The following is a 25,898-nucleotide window of genomic DNA, read 5'->3' on the forward strand; positions in this document are numbered from 1 at the left end:
AAAACAGGAAAGCAATCTGACTGACAACATAAATGTCCCTATAATTCATGTGGATCAAACGCCCCGCACGTATTGACGCCACTCTGCTGACGTTGGAACATTGTAAATATATTTGGCCAGCTTTATACATTACAGCAATAACAGTCCCCCTTCCCCATTGATGGCAAGAAGCAGAGTCACCTATTTGTATTCATACAAAGGTTGTCTTTTGAGCTTGTAGGGTTTGCTACTTGAAATTGATGGTGCTGTGATATTGACCTACTTTACTTTATAGGTGATTATTTATAAGCTGGAAAGTGTAGAAAAAAACCATGAACTGAGAAAACCACTGAAAGTTAAAACAAGGTAATAAAATAAAAGTAGAAAATTTTTGAAAATTTGATAAGACAAGGGGAGGAGAAAATATGACACGCAAACCATCTATATGCTGCAGTCTCGTGGAAAGAGTTCGATAAGGGGAGTGGAGCCACATTAGCTTTAAATTAGCTTTATGTGTGCTTCTTCTTGATGCTCTAATTTATAGGGGCCTGTACTGGTGACAGATTCCCTTTAAAGGGATTTCCAGTGAAACACATTGTGGTATGCTCCATCGGACTCGGTATGTACGCAGGTATGCTCCTAAGGGACAATATCTCCATACACACAGAGTCAGACAGAGCCTGTACAACAGTGCAAGGCTTTGCCGTGAGCATGAACTCAATAATGTGTTGAAAGAATTTGCTTATTTTTCCATAAAAGGTATACAGTTGCAAGAAAACCTAAATAAACCCTTTTGAATTACCTGGATTTCTGCATGGACTACTAATAAAATATGGTGTGATTGTTATCTAAGTAGCAATGATAGACAAACACAATGTAACTAAACTAATAACACACGAAGAGTTGTACTGTTCAATTTTTCAATTGAGCACATTAAGTAAATATCCACAGTGCAGGGAGAAAAAGTAAGTGAGCCTCTGTGTTAATGATGTCTTCAAGAGCTAATTGACAAGGAGTTTCAATTAGGCCTTTTTCACAGGAATGTGTTTAACGTCCGTGATACGCGCATCGCACGGACCTATGTTAGTCACTTCCGTGTGTCGCGCGTGATTCGCGCAACAGTAGATAAAGAAATGAAGGAAAAAATAAAAGCACTTCCCTCATTTATTTTTCTAAACATCAAAACCGCGTGTCATAAGGATGGCATATGCGTGAAAATCACGCAGCTACGCAGCAAACACTGATGACACACGGAACTGCAATGTGCAAAAAACTCAGCGTTTTTTGCGAGCGCAAAACCCACACATTCGTGTGAATAAGGCCTTAAACAGATGAGATTCGAAGTGTGGGTTTCACAGGTGCTTTTCCCATTAAACAAAGGCCTGATTACTGACAATAAAGATTGGTTAGTGTAAACCATGCCTCGAGGCAAACAACCGAAGATGTGTTATAAAGACGCATATATGTCTTCCTCTTTTTTACTTTGCACGGTTTTTAATTTATTATTTTTTATACTTCACCTTTGCACTTTTTAATATATGGATTTTTTTGTTTTTGGTCTTCTTATTTTATATTTACTTGTCTTGCCTATATATAACTATTGTTAGGCTGGGTTCACACGTGGCGGAATTTCACTTGAATTCCGCTGCGGACACTCCGCAGCGTTAATCCGCAGCGGAGCCGTTTCTCCATTGACTTCCACTTTAATTTAGAAGTGTTCGTTTAGACGTTGAGTAAAATTCTGCTGCGGAGCATAGGCTGCGGAGCGGAATTTGGTGTCCGCAGCATGCTCTGTCAGTTACGGAGCAGTGGCGGACTGGTTGCGGACTCATGGCGGAATTTCTCCATTGACTTCAATGGAGATTCTAAATTCCGCAATGAAGTCCGCAGCTGTCATGCACATGTTATGTGTGCTGCGGATGCGTCTTGCTTTTTTAACATGACATTTCTTCATTCTGGCTGGACCTATGTATTTCTAGGTCTACAGCCAGACTGAGGAAGTCAATGGGGCTCCCGGAATTACGGGAGCGTTGCTAGGAGACGTCAGTAAATAGTCACTGTCCAGGGTGCTGAAAGAGTTAAGCGATCGGCAGTAACTGTTTCTGCACCCTGGACAGTGACTACCGATCACAATATACATCAAGCTGTAAAAAAAATAGAAGTTCATACTTACCGAGAACTCCCTGCTTCTGTCTCCAGTCCGGCTTCCCAGGATGACGTTTCAGTCTAAGTGACGGCTGCAGCCAATCACAGGCTGCAGCGGTCACATGGACTGCCGCGTCATCCAGGGAGGTAGGACTGGATGCCGAAAGAGGGACGCGTCACCAAGACAACGGCCGGTAAGTATGAAATTTGTTTACTTTCACTAGGGAAAGTGCTGTCCCTTCTCTCTATCCTGCACTGATAGAGAGAAGGGAAGCACTTTTTCTGCAGTCCGCAGCAGCTAGTCCGCATCAATTTACTGCACATTTTGGGCAGATCCGCAGCGTAATCCGCAACCCGGATTAGGTGCGGCATTGATGCGGACAGTTGCGGAGGAAATCCGCCACGTGGGGGCATGCCCTTAGCTGGTCTCATTGCTGCAGGAATCCCTACTACTGTTTTTGTCACTTTTTAATCCTGTCTTAGTAATTTTCGTTGTCTCTTCTGCGGTGTTTGCACAGACGCTCGATCGCGCGCCTGTGGTGGGGCACGCATTCGGGAGTGCCGCTCAGCGTCTAGGGTTGTCATGGTGATGATTCATCACGTGATGCCTGTCATCTGACGCGCGGCGCGTCCTGTGATGCGTGCGCCGCCCGGCGGGCATGTCGAGCACCGATTTTCATTCACCGCAGGTGAGCCTAACCTCGTCCCTTTATTATATAAACCCCTAGAGTTTTATTGTTTTTAGCCTCCTGACGAAGCCAGTCACAGGGCGAAACGCGCGTCGAGGCGTTCACTCAGCCATTCATCTTTCTTGACCTTCTGCGCTCTGCATCATGTCCCAGGGTATGTGCTAGCTGTTTACATGATTGCTTTATCGTGTCCTAGTTGTTGTAGTCTATTTTTTGGCTATTTTGAAACTATTTGAGTTTTCTGGACGCTTTCAACTTCATTCTTCTCATGTATAACTATATATTCTGCAGGCTATAGTGGGCATGGGTAGCATCCATTGTCTACTGCTGTACATCGCTATTATTAGCTGGTAGCACTATATCATGTGTGGGCTGTATTATCTATATTTATAGGTGTATAATTCTGCTATATGTACTATTGGAGCGTGGTCTGGTCAACTTTTTGGATGATTGACTCTGTTGTCATGGTTCATTCCATCTGACCCTGTTGTATGTATTTTTGTGTATGACGTATCCCATTCTCTTTTCATTATATGTAATTGTCGATTATATTCAATAAAGATCTTTTGCATTTTTGTATATTATTTAAGTATACTATTTCTCTTAGGGCTATGTCCCTTTATGGTTCGTTTTTAGGTTGTCTACTTACAATAAGGGACCCCAACATACGCCATCTTTTTGGTGTGAGGTTTTTTAGGTTGTCTTATAAAGACGCAGGCAGATGGAAAAGGTTACAAAAGCATTGCTAAAGACCTGGGTGTACATCAATTCACACCCTATGTGTGGGTGTCCTTTAATGATCACTTCAATTACGCAATAGCCAATCCTGGAAAAGTTAAAAAAGCAATGAAGGGTAACAGCAAAAGACCTACTCGAGACTCTACAAACTGCAAACACCTCTGTTCATGAGTCCACTATTAGAAAAATTCTGAACAAAAACGGTGTTCATGGAAGGACACCACGAAGGAAGCCACTGCTGTCCAACATTATCATTGCAGCCTTTCTCAAGTTTGCTCAAGACAACCTGGATGTTTTACAATGCTTCTGGGAATCCTTTCAGTTGAGAGAAAAGTGGAATTTTTAGCACAAATGCACAACGCTATGTTTGGAGGAAAAAGCACTGCACACCAACAGCAAAACCTCATCCCAACTGTGAAGCCTGGTGGAGGGAGCATCATGTTTGCGGCTGTTTTGCTGCCTTAGTGCCTGAACACCTTATAATCATTTAGAGAAGAATAAATTTAAAGGTGTATCCAAATATTTTACAGGCGAATGAAAGGGCAGCAATCCATGACCCCAAGCTGAAGAAACTATGGGTGATGCAACAAGACAATGACCCAAAGCACACAAGTAAATCAGCTAAAGAATGTATAAAAAAGATTTGTCTTTGGACTGTCCAAATCAGAGTATCCTAACCTTATCCCTATCGAGATGCTGTGGTATGACCTGTGCACATAAGGTATCCCAGAAATATTGATGAACTGAAACACATTTACAGGAAAGAATGCTCCAAAATTCCTCCTTAAAGTTGTGTAAATCTTATTTGCAGTTACAAGGAAGCATTTGGTGGAGGTGGTTGATGTTAAAGGAGAATCTATAGGTTATTAAATTCATGGGTTCACTTACTTTTACTTCCTGCACTGTAGATATTTACTCAATGTGCTCAATGAATGACGTGAACAGTACAACTGTGTGTGTGTGTGTGTGTGTGTGTGTGTGTGGGTGTTAGTAGTTTACTTAGATTGTGTTTGTCTATAATTGTGACCACATTTTATTAGTAATCAATGCAGAAATCCAGCTAATTCTAAAGGATTTACTTACATTTTCTTGCAACTTTATTCACTTCTTACTCTTGTCACACAATTCTTATTTTTTTTTATGGAGCTCAGAATAGTATAAACTGACACCTTTTTCTATAATAAAAACAAACAAACCCCCAGAAAAAGATAAAAAACCTTAATGTTTCAATATTTTTGCTATTGAAGTCAATAGAGCAACAGATCTTAATTTAGAGCACGTTCCATTAGGATTCATTATGCTTTTTGTTTCAGTCCAATAAGAATTGGATCAGCTCAAAACAGGAGTGTGGTGCTGAGAGATTCCTCTGAATAAGGGCTTGTGCGCATAGCCATATCATAGATCCATGTTATAATATGGTGCCTATACCATAACTCGGTGAGCTTTGGAAAGAATCCAATATGATGGCATGTTCCATTGCATACAATACCATTTTACACAGGTATTCTCCCCTAGTAGCATTTCACCATACGGCGGCACATTTAATACCTATTGCTCCGTGATACGAACCTGAAGGGACTCCAAAAACAGGGTTCATGAACATGGTTTTACTGAGTCCTAAGAAACTAAGTATTTTATTTTAAGTTGTCTTCCTGAATCTTTTTTATTTGTTACTTCCAATATCGTCCAATAATCTAGAATATTTGATAACACCAGATTAAAGGAATTCTACAGTATTTATATTGTATATAATACATGAAGAAACCAGACCTTTTACCACGGAATAAAAATGAATTGTACTTATATCATTTTAATCTTTTCATGTCCATCTATTCTAACTGAATAGCTTGTTCTAATGATTTGGATGAGATAAAATATTAATTGTCTGGAAAGTTAAAATGCGTGTCGCAGGAAAAAACAAAGACACACACACACACACACACACACACATACACACATACACACACACATACACACACACACACACACACATACACACACACACACACACACACACACGCTAGTGAGGGGTTGTCATAGTAACCAAAGAAATTAATAAAACAATGCACAACACTTTTTATATAACAAGGCGTGCGGAGAAGGTGACATAATATCATACAACAATAAAGCATGCTGCAAGGATTCTACCCATAGGCATCACATCGTTCTGCGCTGCTATTGTTTGTGATTCAATGCAATTATCAACTCCTTAATACATTATATTATCTGAGAACATATTACATTGATGCTTTTCAAGATTTCCTGTGCAAAATACAGAATTCCTGTATTCTTTGTCATTATACCCATCCTTTACATGTTGTATCTAGAAATGAAATATTTGCATATTCGTTCTTCACAAATAAAACATTCTGACCGCGTTCATCCATACGTGTGCGAGAAATAACAGACCTAGTGATAAAGCTGAAGTGATACCTATGGTAACACATCTAACGAAATCAGTTTTTAAATGTTGTCATGAATATTACATTAACCTTAAAGGAGCCTTATGATGGTTGAGAATTGTGTCTCATCATGAGAAAAAAAAAAAATTCTAATCGTTTGACTTCAAATAAAGCTTTTTATAAAAAAAAAAATGAAAAAAAAAATCCAACTCCTCCTACACTATCTGTGCCTGCAATTCAGAGCCAAGCACAGGGAGTGAAAGACAGGGAAATTTATTTCTAATGCACACCAGTGCTTGAAGCAGCAGGGAGAGTGAGAGCAGGGAAGAGATCTGTCTCTCTTTCCACCCACAGTGATCATCTATTAGGGAGATCTGGATTTACATCACTTTTGCTGGGTGATCTGGAGCTGCAGGTTAAAACAGATCACTGGGGATTGATGGTAATAATATTGACACTTGCAGAAGGGAGTTGATACCATCATCATCATTCGGGCTTGGTTGGGTGATATTTGTTGTGCTTGATGCTACTACTGCAGTCTTTTAGTAACATGTATCCTGCCTTGGCTTTGGATGCTCTACAGATCCACCCTTCCTTATGCTAGGCAATGGTTTTTACTTCGGGGATCGTACATGTCTCACTGCTCTAAGATTAGTTTTTTTGGCCTCTCTTGGGATTTCTTTAGCTTACTTTCATTTGGCTGCATGCTGGAAATTGCACACTTTGGTAACAGCCCAGTGTTGATGTAGTAATAGTCATTAATCGTAACCATATCTGAGAGCGGAAAAAAGAAAATATACAACACAGCCCTTTAATTGATGAGTCGAAAAAAATAAAGCTTGCACGGAAATAAGACTGGGAGACGCTAGGAAAGTAATCCTTTTCTATGGTTAAATTGGTACCCTTGTTCTGGAGAACTGATCACAATCTCTTATTATGCAACAACAAGGATTTCTTCGTTCTCAGGGTGTCTAAGCTGCTGGATTGCTTTTCGCCCAAATCAATGTGGTTTCTTTGGAACATTTTCAGCAAAGGAACGCATATGCTGCAGTGTCTTTGTGGCAAGAGTCTTAAGAAAAACAAGAACCCAAGTGGTAAGCATGAAAAAATACACATTGCATGATTATACCTTCATGTCATTGGAGGAGCACTAGATCTTTAATGAGATTACAGAAGAAAATCATCTTGCCAAGAGGCCGATGCCATGTTGGTGGACTGTACCTTAAGCCTTCATTTTTCTATTTAATTGGCTGGAATAGATATGTCATTTAGGTTCGGTGGTTGTTCTCATTTCTTCGAGCGGTGGCAACTTTGTGTCCTTTGTTTTTCCCTTAAGATTTCTTTGGTTAACATTGCAAGTGCAGGTAGCTGGTATGTATTCACATTTCATTGGAAGCCCTGGCTTTAGTTGGGTTATATATATTGACTATGGCACTGACATCCTGAAATACTTTCAGATTAGCTTGCAAATATTCCAAACACGAACCACCTCTCAAAAGTAAAAAAAAACAAAACAAAAACCAAAACAGTGGCAGGCTGTTACTCATTTCTGCCTCTTCCTAATACCCTGACAGCATGGCAGTGCCCTCCAGATGAGATCACAGCCTAAGTAACCCTATTGTGAAGATTTGTTTCTTCATGTTACAAATACATACAAGATCTGATTTCCATGCAGTATCATTGGCGCTTTTATGTGATGCAGTGAAAGCAGCCAGCACAGGGTTAATATTTGCAGTATACTGTGTAGGCTTCTTCCAGCAGGAGATTAACAGCATTTCTTAGTCCCATTCATTTTTCAGGACACCTTTTGTGAAGCTCCTCAGGGCTTTATTCAATATTATCAAATAGAAGATACAAGTATTAACAGGCTTATTTACGGAGACTGTTGTTTTTTACGGAGGGAATTGATCTAGGTGCCCCTGTATTTGGTATCTCCCCATGGCCTGCGTTTATTTCTTGCAAGGGGGGCAGTGGGTTACATGATTAGAATGAAACATTTTCCGTGGCATTCCTCTGGTCTTGCATGACCTGCAGTTCTTTTGGCTCTCAGTCCCATCAAGAGCAATGAATTCCTGGTTTTCCTCTGACGTTGGCACTGCAGTGTAGTAGATCATAGATTTTTTTTTTTTTTTTTGTAATTGTGACATCCCAACATCAACAAACAGCAGAACCTGTAGGGTCACACTTTGTGCCTGTGTGTTTCTATTGAAGTCTCATTATTTTAGTGAGGCAAGGATTTTCAGGACTGGATTTCTCTTAAGTGTGTGTTGTCATTTCATTCTGCAGCAAAGAGTACTTCTTAGAATACCAAAGAGGTGGAATTATCCCGGCTGTCTGCTTGAAGGTCTGAGGGCCAATTCGTTGTTGTGTTACCCACTCTGGGGGCGACCAGTTCACTGAGGTTCTCAATTACTGCAGTGAGCTAGAAGATGTTCGATGTGTGCATTATCTCGACTCCATTGAGAAACAAGAAGCGTAGACTCCAGTCAGACTGCCTGCATTGCCTGCTTTACATGTAGACAGCATTGTAGATGCATAGGAAAACCAACAAGCACATTTGCACTGGAGTATTTTCAATAGGCCCTGAAAACAATGTTAAATTTACCGATTTTATGTTCCTAGAGTCTTTAGGTAAAATATTTTCGCCATATATTTCACCGTGACTCGATTTATGATTTTTATGTACCATACGGGTCTATAAATATACAATTCTAAGACATAAGAATCAAAGTTGTGTTCCACACTTGTCCAAAAACTACTCCACAATCCAAAATGTAAAAGTTTTTGCCTCTGTTTGTAAACACCATGAATGTGTGTGTGTGTGTGTGTGTGTGTGTGAGTCTGTTTGTATATATGTGTGTGTGTGTTCGTGTGTGAGTCTGTGCGTATATATATAGTGTGTGTGTGTGTGTGTGTGTGTATATAGTGTGTGTATGTGTGTGAGTCTGTGTGTATGTGTGTGAGTCTGTGTATATATTGTGTGTATGTGTGTGTGTATATATAGTGTGTGTGTGTGGTGTGCGTGTGTATGTATAGCTATATATGTGTGCATGGGTATATACATACTTGTATACACATATACGTACACACACTACACTGCAGTATGTGTTATGCGTTTAGTAAGACTCTAAGGCCATGTTCACACATCATATTTTCAGGTGTATTTTGGAGCGTAAAAAGCTCGTATTACACTTCGAGATACACTTGAAATATGCCTACAAACAGCTTCCCATTGATTTCAATGGGAAATGTGCCATGCAGTTCATACAGTACAAATGCGTATTCTTACACTGCTGAATTAAAAAATGCCTTATAAAAAAAAATTAACATGTCACTTTTCGAGACGTTTTACAAGCTGATTTTCCCACCTTCTATTGACACTTAAAAAAATACTTCAAAAGTAAGCCTAAAAAACCACTTCAAAATGTTTGCAAAAATCATCTCCAAAAATGTCTTGACTTCGGAGGCTTTTTTCTATTGAATTTAGTTTCGTATTTTTAAGTTTGAACATATGCCGTGTGAACATATCCTAAGACTCCACCAACATTGTACATTAGCTGTATTGGAGGCAGTAGAGAGGGATTTATTCCCAAGGTACAGATCCTGAAAAGAATGTAATCAATTTCCTTTGAGTCCAATGCAATCAATGTAACCATTAATGCAGAAATGAAGGATTCCAGTGAGAGATCTATTCTATAAAGAGAGATTTCAGGGGAACCCATTTGCTCTTGGAAAATTAGGTAGCGCAGTGGAAACTTTTATTCATAATTTGTGACTTCATTAGCATTACTGTTACCGCTGCTCTATCTATCTATCTATCTATCTATCTATCTATCTATCTATCTATCTATCTATCTATCTATCTATCTATCTATCTATCTATCTATCTATCTATCTATCTATCTATCTATCTATCTATCTATCTATCTAATGCAGCAACAGTACTTTACCTTGGAAAATAACTTTTTTTAAAATATTTGGCTGCTACTTTTCTCCTGTTTTCAGGTTTGAATACTCTATAACAAGCGCCTATTGACCAGAGATTCTTTTTAGTGTTTTTCTTTTGAGTCGTGGCTTCTTTTAGTCTCATTAGATGTTATTAAACCATCTCAGGTTGCTGACTTGGAAATAAACCTTTAATAATGGTGCAAGTTTACAAATCTTCGCAATTTTATTTGAGAAACTGATCATCAATGTTCTTCATAGCCTGTTCTAAAATAAAGTTTCTCCTGACATCTTTTCTACTTTACCCTATACTCTTCACAAATTGCCAATAATACTATTCAGTAGTTTGCATCTCAACTTACATTTATTTTACGTGACTATATGACATGGTTTTGGAATTTTATAGGATTTTATGATCTGATAGAATAAATTGTTATAGGAGATTTCAAGCACTGACAAATAGAGTTTGGCTCGGTGCACACAGGGTGTTTTCTGAGCTTTTTTTTCTATTGTTATTATTGTGTACAAGTGAAAAAAAACAACACTCAATTATTAGCTTTGAGGGAATGGGATAATAGTATTTTTCATTCACATGTGGCTTTTTATGAATTGGTCTGGCTGTTTACCGAGTGCCAGGACTTTTTCATTTAATGTATTGGTAAATATGTCATGTGAAACATCCTTATAAACCCTTGTAGATAGTCTTGATACACAAACTTCCTTCCTATACTTCTCTTCTGTCAGGGCTATCCCCATACACATTAGATTGTCAGCTGCTCTTACAGACCGCTCAAAGGGGTTGGGTCACCACAAATATTTATGTCATATCCCCTGGATTTGCTATGAATTTTTATGTGGGTCCCACCTCTGGGACCTTAACCTATCTCTGGAATGTGGTCCCCCTGACCCCTGTCCTGCCTGGTGAGGTGGCCAGGCGGAACATAAGTGCACAACAGGACAGGGATTCAGAAACAGTGCAGCTCGTTGAGCCAAGCCGATAGAAGTGAATGGGAGTTATGTAATGGGAGGTATGGTTCCCTCTTTGATAAATAGGTGCGGGTGCCAGAGGTAAGACTCAGATCTATCAGACATTTATGACATATCTAGAGGTATTGCTTCTATATGAGAATATCTCCAATATACAGTGCCCAACAGCACCATGCACCGGCGCACTTAGTCCCTGCAGCTCTGTATGGATTCATTGTGCTGCTATTTAGCCTCCCCGTATAGCTGTGTGCATGAGGCCTAAGTAATTTTTGGCATATTTTATGTGAATATATTGAGTTATCCTGTGTAATGATGTTATGTTAATTAACTGCAACTTTTATGTGTTTCGAAAAAGCTTGGGTTACTTTTGCTTAGAAATCAGACACATGTAAATAGACACATGGGCTTGTCACACTAGTAGGCATGAATGGCACAAGTAAAGAGGGTATCTCTACTATCAAAACTTGCCGCTATGCTACTGCCAACAGATGCTACACACACGACAAGACACAGACACATTCACCAGTAAAAATGACTACTTTTTGTCCATTTCAGTATCCCTATAAATATGCCAAAATAGGAATTGGATCCTAATAGTTGTAGGAAATAAAACTTTTTCCAAAGGTACAATAGCTTTTTCATGTTCGTTATAGTCTGTGTCTACTTTTTTTTGTAAATTAATAAGGAAGAAAACATGGAAATGAGTCTTAGGGTTTTTTTCTGTTTCGGTCCTCTCTACCCCCAGTGATCAGCTGTTATAGCCGGGGAAAGCAGCCTCCGGCTGTGCATTTACCCTCTAGCAGCTGCTGCTAGGAAAAAGTGTCATTACATGGCGGTCATTCAAATAAATGACCGTCCATGTAGTGCATGGACATATCGGGTCAAAGAATTCAATCTGTCTCATAGAGGGGGGCCTCCCTCAATAACGCTCACATTTCTTAATAGAGCACATGGTCAAGGGTTGTCTTCACGAAACAACCTCTTTAATGGACGTTTTCAGTATATATTAATACAATAGTGTAAAGCATTTTTATTTCAAGACTGTTTGTGCAGCCTAAATCATGTTCTCTTTGGCAGATTCGATGTTAGAATGCCGAAAATAAGAATATCTTTCCTGGTTGCCAGGTACCGATGCTAATCTTAGCTATTCCTTCCTTCTCCTGACTGCTAACCTTACAGATTGCTCTGGTTCTGATCACAGCAAAGGCAGAGCTGCAAAGAGAAGCGATTTATTCAGAAATAGGAAATCGTGAGAACATGACTTTCCACTTACTAATTAGCTTGTGGCCACTCATCCAGGTCTTCTGTACTGTCTTGGGTGATGTCAGACCGCTGAGTAATATGGAAGAGGAGTGAAAGTTGTGAATGCGCCAGTCCTGATGAAAATGAGCTTTGGGAGGGGACATCATAGGAATCATGAAAATTCCAATAATGTTAATGCCTTACATCAGGTGGGGATCATTTGACTAATTGAGGTGCGCATTAATAAGTCATCTAATTTTAATAGCCACCTCCCACATATCACCCTCCAGCCCGCCAATGGGAATTTTCGCTTTGACAGTCATCCCCCGTCTCCTAACCTTTCCAATTTACACCAGATTTACAATATTCTGCTATGCTATTATTTACTACATGCAAAAAATACAGACCTAAGTATTTTTGGTCCATGTTAGGCCTGTATACTCCTTACCAACTGGGAGTTAATCCCCCATTTGAAGCAAGACAACCTTTCCAAAAGGACTTAATCTGGACTGAAAATATAGCCCTGCGAAAGCGCCCTACCATTGAGTATTATCGCAATGCACAAACAATGCATCCGAGAAGATAGAAATGATAATTAAAGGTCTGCTACATCTGTAAATTAAAGGGTTTTATGAAATTAGAGAAACATGGTTTTCGGAAACGTCCGTCACTCTTAGGTTGTCATGACTACTAGCCAAGCTTCTGGGTGGCCCTGGTTTGAAATGCAGAGCCAATCTGTTTCCTCTGTCTGCAGGCTATCAGGGCCAAGGTTGAAGTATTTGAGTCTGTTTAGTTTCTTGTTTGTTGCTTGTGATTTTTTTGTGAATACATGTTACTGATCAAGCTCCTGGTTACACCCTTAATTACCTTGTCTACTTTGACTCTTTGAACTGGACTTCAGCTTTGTTTTTGGATTTACCTTCTGCATATGGATATTCTGCTCACAGCTGGTTTTTACCTTTGCAACCCTGGTATACTTCTGTTTTGTGATTTGGACTTTTAGTCTCTCCTGGTTTGAACTCTGCTTCTTTATTACCCCTCTGGCTGTCTGGTTATCCATTCTGGTATTGCCTGCAAGTGCACCTCCTGTCCAACACCTTATTCTGTTAAAGCAACCTGTGTTTTATGCGGCCAAATCCATCCTGCCTTGCGGCGGGCTCTGGTGAAGACTATAGAGTAGCCTTAGACTATGCTGACCAGAGTGATGACGGACTTGAGGTAGCTGATTTACTTGTACGCTTGATCCAGACAGTCTCCAGCTGCCTTTGGGGAATTGCTCATATAGCAATTCCATTAATTTTCACTCTGGGGAATTGCTCAAGTAGTGATTCCTTGACACGTGGCTTCTTTTGTCTAGAAACAGTGCAACTCTTGTCCACAGGTCACTGTGTCTTGTTTTGCAGCTGTACCTCATTCACAGTCCATGGAAAAATCTCATAGAACCCATTTAATGATAATACTAATACTAATAAAACAACTCTTTTTACAGCTTTCTGTCCTTGATGTAGTGTCAGGGTTGACTATTACTGAGACTTGGTCAGAGACCTCACTGTCCGATGTCCCAAAGCAGCGCTCTCCTGGGATACAGAATGAGAATGTTCGGCCTGTCTGCACACAATTATTTGAAAGGAGAAAGTCTGAGGAGATACAGTCTACAACCTAGAGATTCACTGACAGCTCTGGGAACTAGGCTATCAGTCATATGAGGTGGAGGTGATGGAGAAGATGTGTTCATCTGACATTGGGAGTGCCTTGAGGATTGCCGGTGTGCTGTATGATCTATACATATAAGATAAGAGTGATGTTGTGGGAGTAGTACTTCTATATTTTATTACTTCATATACTCTCCAGTGCCTGTTCTGACGCAGGTGCTATCCTGTTTTTTTCTAGTCCAGACCAGATGGAACACTATATAGAACTACATTCATTTCTCTGTATATCTGCAGTCAGTTCAATGCCATGACAACGTCAACAATACAATACAATAGTATAGATTCCCCATCCAAACATCGCTTTAGAATAAGAAATGAAGGACACTTTACTGATAAGTTCACACTTTGCAGTTTAGGTGCAGATGTTACAGTAATGGATAAGAAAGGGATGAGAGGTTTAACTGAAACCTATACTTCTTTTTCTATTGCTCATTCTCAGATTTGGATAAAAAGAAAAACTGCATCAAAAATTTTTTAGTACAGGAACCAGATATGCAGTGATGGCCACAGCGAATTTATGAATTCCTATTTACACTTTACTTTAGTGGCTTCTGCAGTTTTGAGCCAGTTTTAGACCGTGTTTTTTAAGCTTATATATATATATATATATATATATATATATATATATATATGTATGTATATATACACACACACATATATATATATTTTTTTATTTTTATTTTTTATTTTCTTGTAACATGCCTCAGGCTTCAAACTCATGCTTCAAATTGACTTGGGTAAAACTTTATATAGAACCCTATATGTGTTTTTATATATATATATATATATATATATATATATATACACACACACACACACACACACACACAGTACTGCTAATGTGGAAACATTTCTCTAAACACTTTAACACTTTTCTATTTTTGCTATATTGGTGGCACTACCTTCTTGTGTAGATTAAACAAAAGTGAGCAAAATGCTAGTAGTCCACGACAACTGCCACATTACTATACAATTATCAACAAGGCTATTAAAATACTTGAAAACTATAGAAGTATCGTTTATAGATTACTGTGTGTTCATTATTTATAATACTACGATTTGTGTGGCTAGAATACTCCTATAATGCACTGTGTATGAGCAATGCTGATACCATGTTTATCAGGAAATAATATTTCTAAGATCTGATATTGTCATGAAACAACCCATTTAAGGGCCTGTTCACATCTCTGTTGGGGGCCTCCATCACAGATCTGGCCAAAAATACAGAAAACAATAGCGGAGCATGCTGCACTATTGTTTCTGGTAATATAACGGACATCATGACAGAAACCAGACAAAACCCATTAAAGTTATAGGGTTCCGTTGGGCGCCAATGGTGTCCGTCATTTAATAGAACTCAGTAAAAGAAAGTCTGGAGTTTTAAAGCAAGGGCTCACGTTTGAGGAACCTGGCCCTGTAAGGAAATATTTATAGTTGTGAATAAAGAAAGAACAAGCACAGTCAGTATGTGCTGATGGGCATCCAGACCGGACCTATCCAGTCTCCAAAATATGGTTGAAGTAACCAGTTTCTGTTTTTGGGGTGCTTGAAAATGCAGCCATGAAGATCCCCCTGGTGATAGGGAGGACATGGGGAGGAGTCTTTTTTTTAAAGCAAAAATATTAAAATTGTATCTCGATATTGCGGAAAATTAAAAAATGCAATATTTTTCTAATGATTTCAATATAAAGTAAATATGACATGTTAAATACTTTTGTGTCAAAAAAGACAAAAGTATAATAGGTATGATACCTTTATTGGCTAACCATAAAAGTTCTATATGCAGCTTTCAGAGCACAGAGGCCCCTTCTTCAGGCAGTTTACAAATGAATGACTTAGAAAAAAGCACAACATTTAGATGTTACACAAAGACAATTAGTACATGAGGTGATACATAATTAAGATAAGCCGGGGCAATAAAACTGAGGTTATAGGGGTGATGACTTAGGAGTTAAGGCATCTGGAGTCAGTCTCATGGGGGACTTGACAGTGTGTCCATGTAGTGGCTCATAAATCCTGGTGTTAGATTGAGGCCTTGTGTCAATGACTGGAATTTTATCATCATCTTGAATTCCCAAATTTTTCTTTCTCTGTTGTTTTTAAAATGACCCTTCAGAATGAGTACCTTTAAATCTGCCAAACTGTGGTCTGGTCCAGAGAAGTGTTTTCCCACGGGTGTATCCACCTCCTGTTTTATTGTATGTCTGTGAAGATTCATCCTGGTTTGTAGTTTTTGTATTGTTTCTCCAATGTAGATTCCTTTATTGATGCACCTTGTACACAGGATCATGTATACTACAGCAGGCACGTTCTCCTGTACATCCTCCAATGTAGTGTACATGATCCTGTGTACAAGGTGCATCAATAAAGGAATCTACATTGGAGAAACAATACAAAAACTACAAACCAGGATGAATCTTCACAGACATACAATAAAACAGGAGGTGGATACACCCGTGGGAAAACACTTCTCTGGACCAGACCACAGTTTGGCAGATTTAAAGGTGCTCATTCTGAAGGGTCATATTAAAAACAACAGAGAAAGAAAAATTTGGGAATTCAAGATGATGATAAAATTCCAGTCATTGACACAAGGCCTCAATCTAACACCAGGATTTATGAGCCACTACATGGACACACGTCACATTCCCCATCAGACTGACTCCAGATGCCTTAACTCCTAAGTCATCACCCCTATAACCTCAGTTTTATTGCCCCGGCTTATCTTAATGATATATCACTTCATGTACTAATTGTCTTTGTGTAACATCTAAATGTTGTCCTTTTTTCTAAGTCATTCATTTGTAAACTGCCTGAAGAAGGGGCCTCTGTGCTCTGAAAGCTGCATATAGAACTTTTATGCTTAGCCAATAAAAGTATCATACCTATTATACTTTTGTCTTTTTTGACACAAAAGTATTTAACATTTCATATTGTCTCTGGCTAACACGGTACTACACTATTTTTTACTGTGCTTCAATATAAAGTAAAAAATGTTATCCGATTACAGTTATCACAAGAAATCTAAAATTTTTATTATAAGAATACCCATGCAGAGGATTCTAAAGCAATTGCATTCATACTATCATTGGTGCCATTTAATAGTTGTAACGCCCTGACCTAAGATCCAGTATGTAGATGGTGAGTCACTTCCCCTGAATGGAAGAACAGGGCCAGGTCATGATTTGGGAGACTATGTGTATATATGTCCTATGGTTGTTTCTAATGATGCCTAGGCAGATGCTTAGCTTACTTGGCAGATAAGAGGGACATGAGTTAAGTATTTCTATTTATTGCTTGCACCACACATGTGTCAATGCCAAATAGCAATTTCAAATACATAAATTGACAAAAGGGAATATAGTTAGAATCCATTTTGGCAGAACCTTTGAAGTTTATTTATAAGCACTTATTTCTACATGACAAACCTTAACAGTGGGTACAGTCTTGTATAATTTTACATACATAAGAGTAGAAAGAATGATTTCTTACTATACGAGCTGTGTGCATTAAATCACATTTAATTTCCCATTATTTTAGAGTCCAAAATTGTTTGATTTTTAACTATCATGTTATCACACACGCTTAACATTCTATGAACACGTGAAGTTTCATTCGACCATATAACCATACATTACTTGTTGCATTGCACTGCAATATAACACAATTACATTAGTGCTATTGATAGCAGTGGAACCATGGCCTAAAGGGAAACTTTTCTGTTTATGACGTAGCAGGCCAAAACATTTTTTCCGTTGGGGGGGTTAGGCATCAGAGGACTTTGTCTACCTTTTGGAGTTCACAGTTGGCATCCGAAACCACTCAAAAAGGGGATTCCAAAAGGGCAATATCTGCGAGCTCCTAGAAATTGCACCAACATGTCTGATTATCAGAACGCAGCCTCGGACTTGAAAACGAGGTTTGGTCCATGGGGTTATCCAGATTGAGTTCTCAAAAATGCATATCAACATGCCCTATCAGTGGACAGGGATGAGGTTCTCAATCCAAGGATGAGAGGGACCTATGATTCACAACAGACACAAGTGAGAGAGGTCATTCAGACATTCTGGGGTATTTTAAAAGCTGACCCAGATATAGGGAGTCTTTTGAGTAATAGATTAGCAATCACCTACCGTAGAGGACGTAATTTAAAAGATAAATTGGTTCAGAGCCACATGAAACCAGCTACTCAGTTAAATGGCTGCCTAAGCCCCCCATTGGTAAACATAGTTGTGGTACTTGCAAAGCGTGTAGATCAATCCTAACAAGTAAATTATATTGTAGTACCACATCAGGTCGTTTTTACAGGAATTATGACTTCATCAATTGTAAGACCCAAGGGGTTATTTATTTGATGACATGCAGCTGTGGTATTCAATATGTGGGTAAAACCATTCGCGAATTTCGCAGACGTATCAGAGACCATATTAATGATACAGTGAAACGAGCTGATACTCCGATCGCACGCCATATCTGGGAATGTCATCAGGGTAATCCTGACCATCTGAGATTATAAGGTATTGAATGGGTACGTCCTCATCCTAGAGGTGGTGATTGGGATAAACGTTTGCTTCAGCGGGAAGCAAAGTGGATATTTTTGTTATAGACTGTGAAACCCGGGGGCCTTAACGAAAACATCTCCTATACGTGTTTTCTATAAGGTGGCGTTGATATTTGGCGATAGTAGTTTGATGCAAATGGATCGGTGGTGATCTTTGATTTGTAATCATCTGCATAGCTTATTAAAACCATTTATCTCTTAATGACCTCTCATTAATATTAGTCCAAATTGCTTCTCCTACATGTAATACGCCATTATTTAGAAATATAGCCACCTGGTGATTCCCATAGTCACATGACGCTAAGCGTCGTTCAATATGCTCGGGGAGGAGGGATCTGGGTGGGCTCCTGAGTGGGCGGGGCGTCGGTTGACGTGGCGCGCTCTGATTGGGGGTTTGAGGCAATCGTCCAGCCTGTCAAAGGGCAGGGCTAAAAGCTTAAATAGTTGGCGTTCTGTTGCATCGCTGCGGTCAGATACCAGAACCGTGCTCTTAGAAGAAAAGCTCTAGCAGACACAGGTCGGACAGATAATATTGCACGAGAAACTGATGTGCTAATCTGCCCTGTTTTAGTACACATGCCTCTGAAGAAATATTTTATTTAAACTAAGGATGTGGAAACGCATTAGGCATTCAATTTTGTTTAGTGTGAATGCACACTTTTGTTTTCGGGTGTACAATATTCGACAGGTGTGAATGCACACTACTACTATAGGTGTTACGCTGCTGCCGAGGAGTGTGAATGCACACTACCTGTATGTGCTGGTGCTCATTTCAGCGATAATGCACACTGTGTCGTAGGTCTTGCTAATTAGTGTGAATGCACACTTACTATAACATATCTATCTAGTGTGAATGCACACTTACTATATCATATTTATCTAGTGTGAATGCACACTTAGTATATTATATTTATCTAGTGTGAATGCACACTTTTGTCTAAATGTACAGTCCCTTGTAAGTGTGAATACTGCTCTCGGTGATGCACTGCTATCTGCTACTGCATAAGGAATTTATGTGATGTGGCTCATTTCAGTGTGAATGCACACTGTGTCGTAGGTGTTGTGTTTCTGCTACTGAGTGTTCATGCACACTCTGCTACGTATCAGATCTTTACTCAGTGTGAATGCACACTTTCTATCTAGTCCAGGTAGGGACAGAATTTATATGTTTTAACTAGATATTTGGAGTAGTTCCATAATAAATAATCTAAGTGTATTGGCATACTTATCTAGTCTTACCTACCTGGTTAGCCTGGTATCTATAGGAATCATTGACTTGATTAGCCCATTTTAAAGATATAATAAAATGTTAAAAAAATTTAAGCATTCTTGTCCAGGTGATATTATCTACTGTGGAGTTCACCTTTAAAATACATTTTCTTTAAATGTTTTTTTTTTAGGTCATTTAACATACATAGACTTCTTGTCTACTAAAAGTGCACGTACATGGGCAGGTAGATTTTTGAGTGCACAGCAAAACTGCATACGTTTTACAGTGTTTCTGTGATGCGGTTTCACCCATAAAACGCAAAACTATAAAACAATCACGGTTTGAGTTGCGCGGTACACTATTGGTCCATATAAATAAACCCTAATGCTTAAAGGGAAGGTGTCACGGAAAAAAAAATTCTTACATGTTTTAGATTTTAGTACGTTATTAAAATAAATTTTATTTATTTGTGTTTTTGTGTTTTACTTTTTTTTTACTTTTGCTTCTCTATGGGGGCTGCCATTTTTTTTTCATCTCTGTATGATTAACGACACATACAGAGATGGAATACGGCACATACATCCCCATAGTGAATGCGAACGGGAGCCGTTCCATTCACTATAGTGTATGCCGTCTGTGTGGGAACGGCGCATGCGCCGCTCCCACATGGTCCAAATGGAAGGACTTCGGCAGTGCGACATCCGGCGCCCTTTTCATGTGGACCGGAAGCCGCGGCCGGACAGTAAGATGACTACTTCCGGTCGCGGCTTCCATCCATATGTTCCGAAGCAAGGACTAGGAGCGGAGGCAGCGGCGGCAGCGGCGGCAGTGGCGGCGGCAGGAGCAGAAGTCATGTTTGTGTATGTTCGTGTTATAACCACTGTATTTAATCCTCCTACACTGTGCATTCGCTCAAAAAATTGCGGCACACAGTGTAGGAGGTTTGAACATTCAACGCCCTCCTTTCTCCTGGCACTTGCCAGGAGAAAGGAGGGGGCATTGTTTGAGCACACTCGAGCGAATGTGTCTTCTCCAATTTTGCATCATAAAGCAATGAGGTTGCTTTACCACATGCCAATGCTGCAATTTTGGGAATTGCTCCCTCTAGTGACCAGCACATGGAAATGTTATAAATTAGAATCTTATTTCTAATATTTCCTGACTTGTGAAAAAATTAAAAAAATTATAACAATGTGTAATCATTTAGATACTAACTGTTTAACTAAAAAAATATATATATTTCTAGCGACACATTCCCTTTAGGGGGGATTCACACGAACGTGATTTGCGTCCGTGCAGCCCGCATGGTTTTCACGCGGGTCGCACGAACCTATGCAAGTCTATGGGGCAGTGCAGACTGTCCGTGAGTTTTGCGCAGCGTTAGTCCGCTGCGTAAAATTCTTGACATGTTTTCTATTTCTGCGTTTTCCGCACATCACGCACCCATTGAAGTCAAAAGGTGCGTGAAAATCATGCCCCACGGAAGCACTTCCGTGGGACAAGCGTTATTAGCGCAACAGCAGTAAAAGAATGAATGTAAACAGAAAAGCACCACGTGCTTTTCTGTTTACAAACATCCAAACGGAGTGTCATATTGATGGCGGCTGCGCAAAAAGCACGCAGCCGCGCATCCATATGAACAGAGCACACGGAGCTGTCAAGTGCCTTTTACGCGCGCAAAACGCAGCGTATTTTGCGCGCGCAAAAACGTCACGTTCGTCTGAATCAGCCCTTAAGGACACCGTGCTGCACAAATGTTTTCAGCAGTGCACCTATCCCTAAAGTCTTGCCCATGGCGGACATACCACATGTGCAACTTGTGCAGCTGCACATGAACCCCAATAGGTTAGGGTATCCACTGGCCCCCTAAAAGCAGGTAGCTGGTACCTGATGGTGGTTGTCACCACCGTTGCCTTGCAGAACTGGGCTCCTGGGTTTGAATTTGTCCAAGAGCAACATCTGCATGGAGTTTGTATGGTCCCCTCGTTTTTGTATGGGTTTCTTACTCCTAAAAACATACAGATAGGGAATTTTGATTGTGAGCCCCATTATAGACAGTGAGTGATGACAACTTCTGTACAGCGCTGTGGAATATGTTGGCGCTATATAAGTAACATCAATAAATAATATTATTATAGTGCATGTAAGGGAGTTAAAGAATGTTATCTCTCACAATTACTTGTGAATTGGACAAAGGAGGTGCTCTATGTTGAGCGACTGGAGAGCAGGGAGACTATTTTTGCACAGGTCCCTCTCCTGTCTGTGTGCCCCTGCTTCAGGGGCGGACATACCGCATGTGCAGCCGGTGCAGCTGCACAAGGGCCCCGCGTGGGAAGGGGGCCCGTTCCTCTGCTGGCCGACTCAGTTCTCAGCTGCGCGATGCTGAGGACTGAGACAGAGGCCCGTGGACCACTGGCGTAGCTATAGGGGTCGCAGCGGTCGCAATTGCGACCGGGCCCCGAAGCCAGGGGGCCCACGGCCCCCCGCACCACATCAATAAAAAGTTACTATAGTAACTCGGGCCGCGGGCCCCTGTTACTATAGTAACATACTTTACTTACCTTCCTGGTTCCGGATCGCAGCGGAGGTCCTGACGTCAGGCGCTGTGCGCAGCGCATGACGTCACAGCGCTATGCCGCCGCGCACAGCATCGAGACTACAGAACTCCCGCCGCGGCCGAAGAGGAAGGTAAGATAGCCCTGACTGGCGGGGTCCGACTCCTGGGACCCGCCAATCAGCTGTTTTGAAGGGGCCGCAGCACTCGTACGAGAGCTGCTCCCCTTCATTCCTGTCACTTCATTCCGGTCACACTGTGAATCGGTTTCGGCGATTCACAGTGTGGGCGAGTAGTGAAATGAAGGGGAAGCAGCTCTCGTACGAGTGCTGCGGCCCCTTCAAAACAGCTGATTTGCGGGTCCCGGGCGACACATCAGCTATTGATGGCCTATCCTGAGGATAGGCCATCAATGTTTAGGGACTGCACAACCCCTAAGCCTACGATGTAGCAGGCTTAGGGGGCCCATGAGACAGGATCACAGATTGTGTGATGCTGTCTGCTGGGCCCTGTATCTAAGCCAATCACATGGTAGGCTTAGATACATGGCCCATGCGTGATCCTGTCTGCTGGGCCCTGTATCTAAGCCTACCACACTGTAGGTTTAGATACAGGGCCCCAGCACACAGTAATCTTATACTGTATAAGATTACTGTCTGCTGGACCCTGTATCTAAGCCTACCTTGTGGTAGGCTTAGATACAGGGTCCCACAGACAGTATCACACATGGGCCCTGTATCTAAGCCTTAGGGTATGTGCACAGACACTAATTACGTCCGTAAGTGACGGATGTATTTCGGCCGCAAGTACCGGACCGAACACACTGCAGGGAGCCGGGCTCCTAGCGTCGTACTTATGTACGACGCTAGGAGTCCCTGCCTCGCTGTGGGACAACTGTCCTGTACTGTAATCATGTTTTCAGTACCGGACAGTTGTCCGGCAGCGAGGCAGGGACTCCTAGCGTCGTACATAACTATGATGCTAGGAGCCCGGCTCCCTGCAGTGTGTTCGGTCCGGTACTTGCGGCCGAAATACGTCCGTCAATTCCGGACGTAATTAGTGTGTGTGCACATACCCTAACACATGTGTTACTAATCATTTTTTGTGTGTTTTCTTACAGGTTCGGTCGTTGGACTACGGCGGATTCCAGGACTACTTCGATGACAGCTTTTATTTTTATTAATAAAATGGTTAATGAGGGTTGTGTTTTTTTTTTTTATTTCAATAAAATATTTTTTCTATGTCTTTGTGGTTTTTTTTAAACTATATTACTACCGCCTTAGTAATGGCCGCCGGCTGATTGACAGCATCCATTGCTAAGGCAGGGCTTAGTGTTAGCCGGTGCAGAGGCTAACACTAACCCCCTTTATTACCCCGGTACCCACCGCCACCAGGGGTGCTGGGAAGAGCCGGGTACGATCCAGTACCTGACCATCTGTAGTGATGGTCGGCCACTGGGGTGGCCGCAGGCTGGTATTATCAGGAGGGGAAAGGCCAGATACAGTGGCCCTTCCTACCCTGGTGATGCTAGGCTGCTGCTGCTTTATTGTATCTGGCTGGTTATGAAAATGGGGGGGACGCCACGTCATTTAAAAAATAATTGGAAAGAACGATGTCGGGTCCCCCCCAATTTTCATAACCAGCCAGATACAACACAGCAGCAGCAGGCAGCATTACAAGGGTGGGAAGGGCCACTGTTTTTGACCTTCCCCAGCCTAATACTACCAGCCTGCGGCCACCCCGGTGCCTGCCCGTCACTACAGCTGGTCGGGTACTGGTTTGTACCCGGCTCTTCCCAGTACCCCTGGTGGCGGTGGGTACCGGGGTAATAATGGGGGTTAGTGTAGACTCTGCACCGGCTAACATTAAGCCTCGCCTTAGTAATGGAGGTTGTCAATCAGCCAGCGGCCATTACTAAGGCGGTGATAATAAAGTTTAAAAAGATACAAGCACATAGAAATTTTTTTTATTGAAATAAAAACACAACCCTCATTAACCATTTTATTGAGAATAAAAAAAACGCCGTCATTGAAGTCCTCGTATCCGAAGTCCAACAACCGAACCTGTAAAAAAACACAAACACACAAAAATAATCAGTAACACATAAAGAAGCAAAATTATTATTCTTACCTTTCCTGGGTCCAGCGCTGGAGCCGCAATGTCAGCGAGCTGGGCCCTGTATCTAATCCTATCATGTGTGATACAGTCTGCTGAGCTGTGTATCTAATCCTATCATGTGTGATACTGCCTTCTGAGCCACTGTATCTAATCCTATCATGTGTGATACTGTCTGCTCAGCCACTGTATCTAATCCTATCCATAGTTTATAGGGTCGTAGTGCTATAGATATGCTATGCTGTCTCCTATACACACACTTTTTTTTGGGGCGGACACATATGTATTGGGGCTATTTCCCGGACATTTTAAGCCCTGAGGGTATGTTCACACGGCAGCGTCTGTTACGGCTGAAATTACTGTGCTGTTTTCAGGAGAAAACAGCACCGTAATTTCAGCCGTAATGGCATGTGCAGGCGTCTTTTGCTGCGTCCACTACGGAAGTAATTGAAGCTGGTTTTCCATGGAGTCCATGGAAAACGGCTCCATTTACATCTGAAGAAGTGACAGGCAGTTTTTTACGCGCCGCCTTTCGACAGCGGCGCGTAAAAAAAAATGACCATCGGCACAGAACATCGTAAGACCCATTCAAATGAATGGGCAGATGTTTTCCGACGCTTTTGAGCCGCATTTTCGGATGTAATTCAATGCTAAAACGCCCAAATTACGTCCGTAAATAGTGTGTGTGTGAACCCAGCCTTAGTGACGCCCCGGCTGCTAGTGCTGCATTGTTGGGTCACTTAGGAGACCCAGCGATGCAGCTGAAAGCGGACCGTCGGCCATGAGAAGTTTGCGGGGTGGGGGGGGGGGGGGCCCTGGCACATTATCTGCACAGGGGCCTTTTGCAGTCTGTGTCCGCCACTGCCCTGCTTGTATAGTTAAATCGTGTAATACACTGTATATTACAAAATGTGACCAATGGGATTCATTTTCCATTGCTTCTAGAAACTTGATACCGCTGAATCTAAAGAATGAATGCTTGTTCGCTATTAGTATAATAGTCTGTATGACTGCCGGCATTATCTGACCACCTCCCTCAGGTGTACAATTATCCACCATAAATAAACCGCCTGCTGTTCCATATTGTTAATTAAAAGATTGTGCCGAATGAGTTGTCAAATCCTACTTCCTGTTGCTTTGTTATGAGAGACGTTTGTCTAATACTATGTGCGTTTATATGCAGTATTTATATTACAAGCAATACATAATAATTCATCATGAGGCTGGAAGATGGAAATTCTAAAACGTCATGCACACAAGCCATATTATGACTCCGTTTTGTATAGCGCCATATCGGGGCACCCATAGAAATGTACTGTAGCTACTGTTCCTATATATACTGCACCTCCATATGCCTCTAATTTCATACAACAGAAGAAAAATGTTGCCATGCTCCATCAGATGCCGTATGCATTCCTCCTAACCATCCCAGATTCAGTGGGACAGTCCCGCATTCCGGGCGGTGTCCCGCTTTTCCGGGCGGCCGTGGGTATGTCCCGCTGTCAACCTAATTCTAAAGCAGGGAACCATCAGCTCCCTGCTTCAGAATTAGTTCATAGTGGAGGAGCAGAGGGAGCTCCTCCGCTCGCTGAGGACTCCCCTGGCACAGTGCTACTTTA

The 25,898-nt window shown here is 41.2% G+C and overlaps 1 protein-coding gene across 1 annotated transcript in view; it reads left to right on the forward strand.

The window, feature by feature from the left end:
- The first annotated feature begins 6,205 nt into the window (after window positions 1–6,205).
- Window positions 6,206–25,898, forward strand: part of FGF14 (fibroblast growth factor 14) — a 606,232-nt gene continuing 586,539 nt past the window's right edge. The window contains exon 1 of the mRNA XM_075852440.1: window positions 6,206–7,047. Within this exon, the coding sequence (XP_075708555.1) occupies window positions 6,840–7,047 (208 nt within the window). The 5' untranslated portion in view covers window positions 6,206–6,839. The remainder of the gene's footprint in view (window positions 7,048–25,898) is intronic.

This window comes from Rhinoderma darwinii, chromosome 2, assembly GCF_050947455.1.
Source record: "Rhinoderma darwinii isolate aRhiDar2 chromosome 2, aRhiDar2.hap1, whole genome shotgun sequence".
In the NCBI taxonomy this organism is placed as follows: Eukaryota; Metazoa; Chordata; class Amphibia; order Anura; family Rhinodermatidae; genus Rhinoderma; species Rhinoderma darwinii.